The sequence below is a fragment of the Pterocles gutturalis genome, unplaced genomic scaffold (assembly GCF_000699245.1).
Source record: "Pterocles gutturalis isolate BGI_N339 unplaced genomic scaffold, ASM69924v1 scaffold9206, whole genome shotgun sequence".
Classification (NCBI taxonomy): domain Eukaryota; kingdom Metazoa; phylum Chordata; class Aves; order Pterocliformes; family Pteroclidae; genus Pterocles; species Pterocles gutturalis.
The window spans coordinates 128789-134806 of NW_010105472.1; the positions used below are offsets into that span (position 1 = coordinate 128789).

Consider the following 6018-nt stretch of genomic DNA (forward strand, 5'->3'; position numbering starts at 1 on the left):
ACTACAGACAGAAAAAGAAGGGGTGAATCAAAAAGACAATGTCTTATTTTAATGAAACCTGGTTTTACATGTAAAAAAAATATATTTTCAATTTGAGAACTAAAATTTTTTAATTTCACTACTTCTATAAAAAGCTAGCAATTTTGATTTTTGAACATTTTTTTTCAAAATCCACTCTGCCAAGCTTCTCTCTAGAACAGTGCATCTGAAGCTGATGTGAAGGTTAAATTTTCTTCATGGCCATCAAGGTCTTAATTTTTACAGTCTATCTTATGTAGCCTAGGAACCAACAAACACACCTTGGGATATGTTGTGGTGCCATGTACGTATCGCAGTGTTCTCTGCAGAGAGTATTCTTGACTCCAGAGATTCTCCATTTGCCTTGAGGCAATGGAAAAAAACACAAATAAACTCCATTTGCAAGTGAGAAGAGGTTAAGATTTGTAACAATAAATGTATAACTGCACAGAGAACGCTTCTGAGTCTCTGATGTACAAAGTGGCAAAGGAAATTTTTGCTAACTTTATTTCAATACTGTTTCTTCAAAAAGAAAGAGCAGAGTATCTCCAGGGAGCTTTTATGTTCCTGAAATGATCTGGAGGGAAAATGGAAATATTTAATAAATTTGATGTAAACCCACTATTATAATGGTAAACAGATATCATGGTTATTAATTCTATAAAAATGAATGGCTCATCACTCAGCTACTGCTCAGCTACAGAACTGATGAACAGCACCGAGACTGCCTACCATTGGGTTTAATACTCCGTGTTGTTCGTTACGTTCGTTGTTTGGTGTTGATTATATTGCAGCAGTTATTCACATCAGTAAATTTGCTTGTTGTAAAATTTCAAAGCGCAAACAAGGATCATGTCACAAAGAAATAGCAGAAATCATATGCCTTAAAATATTCCCCAACAGCAGCTATATCTTCTCTACAGATCCCCGTGAAGCCCATCTGAATATTCATAACCCTTGAGCAGGAAAAAAAAAAAAAAACCAAAACCAAACCCCAACAAAGTATACCAGAATCAAATTCCCAAATTAATTCCTCCATCAAAGCATGCATGTACCAGCATTCTCTTGCTTGGCTTCCAGCAGGAGAGGGCATCCCCACAAGAGAGGGGCGGCTGGGAATGGCTTCAGCAGCCTGAATCAAAATCTGCTCTTACACTTCGTTTGGATATCAGCTGGCAGGCAGTGAAGGTCACAAATCACCGCTGTGATGCCGTTTCTGAAACATCATGGCATTTCAGAGAAAAACTGCCGTACAAAATTCTCTGCATGTCACTATGGCGAGTCTTCCATCAGAAAGAAAAGGACACGCGCAGCTTTCCACGGGCAGATGCCCGAAGAAACACAGGACGTCTGGGAGTCCTGTGGTTGGCTTCCTATCCCCTGTGTCCTGGTTTATGAGAGTCTCTCAGGAAGCAACCTTTAGTAAGATTTAACAGAGGGGTGGGGGGTGAAGGAACTATTAAAAGCCCTTTATTTTAGCATTTTGACCATTATTTGACCATTTTATCATAGATTACCATTAAACTAAATAAGATTAATTTGTTCTATAACCTGAAGAGTGTATAGAAACTACAGCATTATCTTAAGAGAATAAAAATAAAAGGCTGTTTTATTAATAGTACATCATTATAATGCATAGGGTGAAAGAAAACAAACCCATAGAAATGTACACTAACTCAGTACATTAATTATTCTGATGTATCAAATTTATTTGGTATATTTTTCCTGCTGCATAGGAACACTTTGCATACAAATGGTTAATAGATCATAGTCAAAGAGGTATCATTCCTTCATCAGAAATTTTAAAAATACTTCAAAGAAGAAATTTTAAGTGAAAAATCACAAATGGAAGATATCAAAACAGCAAAAAGAAACAGTAATGTGTAAAAGAGCATGTGCTTTGAGGAAAACAGACATAATAATGCATAAAATCAGGGTGAAAAATGGAATTTCCCACAGCTGTAGACCACATGCATTAATGGACTCACAATCTTTACTCAAGAACAGAAATCTTCTTTCTTGCTGTTTTATTATCTTGGCAACATCTCCTCCATGTCAGCAATTACATAGGAGACAACAGTCCAAACAGCAGCACAGAGATTCATCTGGTTTGGATCCTGAACTGTCATCGTGTCCCCTTGAGAATGATGAAACCAGAAGTATTTACTGAGGTCATCACGCAAGCTGGCACCTACAGAGAAAAATGGGCAATATTCCATTATAGGAATACAAATATTTAAAGATTAATATAAACTTGAATCCATTCCTGGGCTGTTTATGATTAAATCCACATGCAACTGTATAAAGTTCCATATAGTGACTGTGCTGTGGCATGTGCAGCTTGTAGATTTTAGGTTAATTGACCTGAGCGAGCCTGAGGCAGCAAAAATTCACACTGGGGAAAAGCCAACCTTCCCCTGGGAGACTCATTTCCTCAGCAACCATATACATCCATTTTCCTCTAAGACTACCGGAGTCCAAGCAGGAAAATCTCTACAGTAACCCCCCACACAGCAGCTCTTCCTCCCTTCTTCATCCCACTGCTCCGATGATGAGTTACGGATCCTCTCCCTGCTGTTCTTTGTGTTGGGGAATGCTTTGGAATTTGCTTCTGCTTCTGACCCTCTGTTCATCACAAGGATGTGCTGTTTCAGAGCAGCTTTCCAGATAGCCTGGGGTAATGCAGACAGCCCAGGACCGCACTACTGTTGCTGTCAGGAGCCCTCACCAGCTAGGGCAGAAGCAAGTTGGGTGAAGCCATCGTTCTTCTGGGCGTGGGGAGCAGGAATAATGCTGGTGGGGCACCACGCAAAGCTCCAGGGCAGACCAAAGCCGAGAGGAGCAGGAGAAGCCCAGACACCAGTGGATTGTTCTCACCCTGGCCATCCTCCACCTGGTCCAGTCCCCACCAGCCCTTTCTGACTCCCTTGCCATTTCTCCTCTCCCCGTTCATTACCTCTCCCTCTTCTTTGGTTTTATCAGCTTCCATCTGCTTCGGTTTAATCTCAACAACCCTCCCATCTTCACAGAACTCCACCCCAAATTTTGAAAATGAATAAACGTGATGTTTTCCCCCACCACACTGACTCACTGCTTGCAGCTCCTTTGCGTTGATTCCCCTGGCCCACCCGCCGATCGGGGCTGGGAGGTGCACCGCTCCCACCTAGCCCAACAGGACCCCTCCTCGCCTGGTCACCCACCCAGAGAACAAGCACTGATGTGAGTTCACGAGCAAGAGCTACGGGCCCCAGGTAGAAACACAGGCTGAGGCTACTCCTACCGTGCCAAGACAGACAGAAAAAAAAAAAAAAAAGCCAGGATTGTTTGATTACAAAGATGAGGTAAATAAAGTATTCATATATTTATTTGCAGGCAGTGGAAACCACTACCAGGTGATGAGGGCTTTGGTAAGTTCGTGTGTGCTCACAAGACTCACTGTTATGATTTTTCTTGGTTTCCCTGAGATTCCTGAAGCCTTTGAAGAGAATGAAAGCAAAATTTCTCACCGCATAACTGTACAATCCTATAATACAAATCTTCTGATCACTTCTATAGCCATTGAGGACAAAGTCCAGTTCTCACTGGGGTTAACAGGCACGTATCTATTGGTGTAATGGGCTTTGTTTCACTGCTGTTTTGGAGAGAAGGAAAAGAAAGGTAATGCATTTTACAATTCCATCCAAGATGAAGATCCCTTCGTAAGAGAGATGATCTGCAGAAAGACCAAATGCTGTAGCATATGGTTATACAGTACTGTGATTTATTTTATTTTATTTTAAGAAGTTCTTCTTGGTCCTAAGAGACTTGTTTGCCACTGACATGAAGTAATGCAATCCTGCAGAAGTCACTGGGTACGTTACAGGTGCTGAATTATGTTCCAATAATTTTAGCACTGAATTTATGTCAGCTCATGTTCACTTTTAAAATTGGATTCAGAATTCTTTTAAATATATGCAACCATAAAAGGGTTCAAGTTCAGCCACTGAGGCAAACCCATTACAATTTTTGAACACTTCTGTAAGACTCAAGACAAAAATTGTTTGCCTGCAATTTGTTCTAGACATTTCACTAGTTGCAGTAGGTATGGATTTACAGAGTAGGATTTGATCTCTGTGAATGGAACAAGGATAAAAACCCTTTGCTTTGTAATGTTGAACTCCCTGAAATGCTGAAATAGATTTGTTTCTCTAAATTGATTTTAAAAATTAGAAAATAATCTGACTTTGGCATCAAGAAATTACTGTGCAAGAAACATCAGAGTGTGTGAGCAGAGAGAATATCAAAGGGTTCCCCAACTGGCCGTGTTGCCTCCTTCACGTCTAGGGCTAGCATAGTCAGTGACTTGTAAACATCTAGTGAGACTAAGAAAAACACCCTAAGAAAGCGGTCTCATCCTACATAATTAGAAACAAAATCGAAAATCCATGTTCTTGGCTTTCAGCACAAGAACAGTTTACAGCTGAGGGCCCCACGCAAGCCTCCAGACATGAAACACCCTGGGGCACAGATATGACTGCAAGCAATTTTCATGTCTCCTGCTCCAAACTTGAGACTCCTCCATGCTGATGTTATCTGCCCGGAGATATTTACGGCTTCCAAAGGTCGCCGGGCTGCAGCCAGACACTGAACAGTGCCCTTTGGCCTCCCAATGCACCCAGGGCTGAGATCAACCCTGCGGGTGACCATGAAGAGGGAAGCTCTGTGGGGCTCCAAGGACTGCAGTCATGTTGGGTTACCTAAATAAAGTCATGGGATCCTACAGCCCCTTTTCTAAAAAACTAACAGAAGCAATGCTGTGAGCACAAAGAGCCATCTTACAGAAGGCAGAGGGCAGGGAGAGAAGAATTCTGCACAGCCCTTCAAACACTGAGCACATCAGCTGGCTGACCAAACTGGATCCTCAGTAGCCACTGTATTATCAATCCTTCCCAAACAAAACCTGCCTGGAAGCCAAACATGCTGCTTCCAGAAGCCTGAAAGATACTGGAAAAATTCACCTAGACACACATTTTAAAACTCCAATTGCCAACCATTTTGTTCTTTCACGTAAAATTCATCTAAAGACCTTTTTTGTTGTTATAATTTATGGTGACATTTCCCTCTGGAACAACAGCCCGTATCAAATAGAAGTTTAGTTTGGCCAGCTACATAAGCTAGCAGTCAAGTAAAACAGATGAGTAGCCATGTCTCATAGACCTATAAATTATTCACCTGTCTCCATGAAAGCCATCTAAAAAGGGAATAGCATACAGCCCTACAAGAGTCTGAAATGTCTAATAAAGTTCTTAAAAATCCTCAGATGGGAGGTGTTATGTACATATGTCCCATGTCTTTAATTCTGATTTCCAGGTGGAATCAATACTCAAACAGAAAAACAAGCGCCAGGCTGGGTGCTCCACTGTCACGTTTTATGTGCTTTGCTGCTTTCCTGTGCTTGCAGAGCAAGAACACCCATAAAGAAAAAGGGGATGTTTGCCAAACAAAGCTCTTTAATTGTCCTTTTTCAGTCTGTTCACATTTACAGTGATGCAAATCACATGGGGAACACTGCTGTCCAGTAAGGAAACCAGTGAGAAACTGCTTCTAGCTGGATGTAGTAGGTGGTGTGGCATGAAACCAAGGAATATTAAAAACCTCTGCCAAAAATGCTGTACTTATTATTTGAATGCATCACAACCACTGGAAATTAAAAACTGAAAATAATTAAACATTTACAGCTTCAATAAGATAATCTATAGACAATTCATCATTCCATTATGACGTGGCAGGAAACCCTCTCCAGTGCACAGTGCAGTTCCATAGCCAACGACAGCTATCGGTGACAGTTGTCATCCCCCAGGCGCCTGTGGGACCCGCTGCCATGGGTTTGATGGAGGGGCCACAGAAGATATATCTTGGGTCTGGAGAAGCTGCTGGGCCAAGCAGTCCACTGTACGGTAGCATGTTGTGTGTGCTTTGAGAACTTAGAGCAGGTTCTCCCTGTTGCGGTGAGGCACCACC

At 41.6% G+C, this 6018-nt stretch overlaps 1 protein-coding gene across 1 annotated transcript in view; it reads right to left on the reverse strand.

Annotated features, from left to right (window-relative positions):
* Positions 1–1709: 1709 nt before the first annotated feature.
* The window catches only part of LOC104471914 (carboxypeptidase Q-like), a 30328-nt gene continuing 26019 nt past the window's right edge, over positions 1710–6018 (reverse strand). The window contains exon 2 of the mRNA XM_010087417.1: positions 1710–2209. Within this exon, the coding sequence (XP_010085719.1) occupies positions 2049–2209 (161 nt within the window). The 3' untranslated portion in view covers positions 1710–2048. The remainder of the gene's footprint in view (positions 2210–6018) is intronic.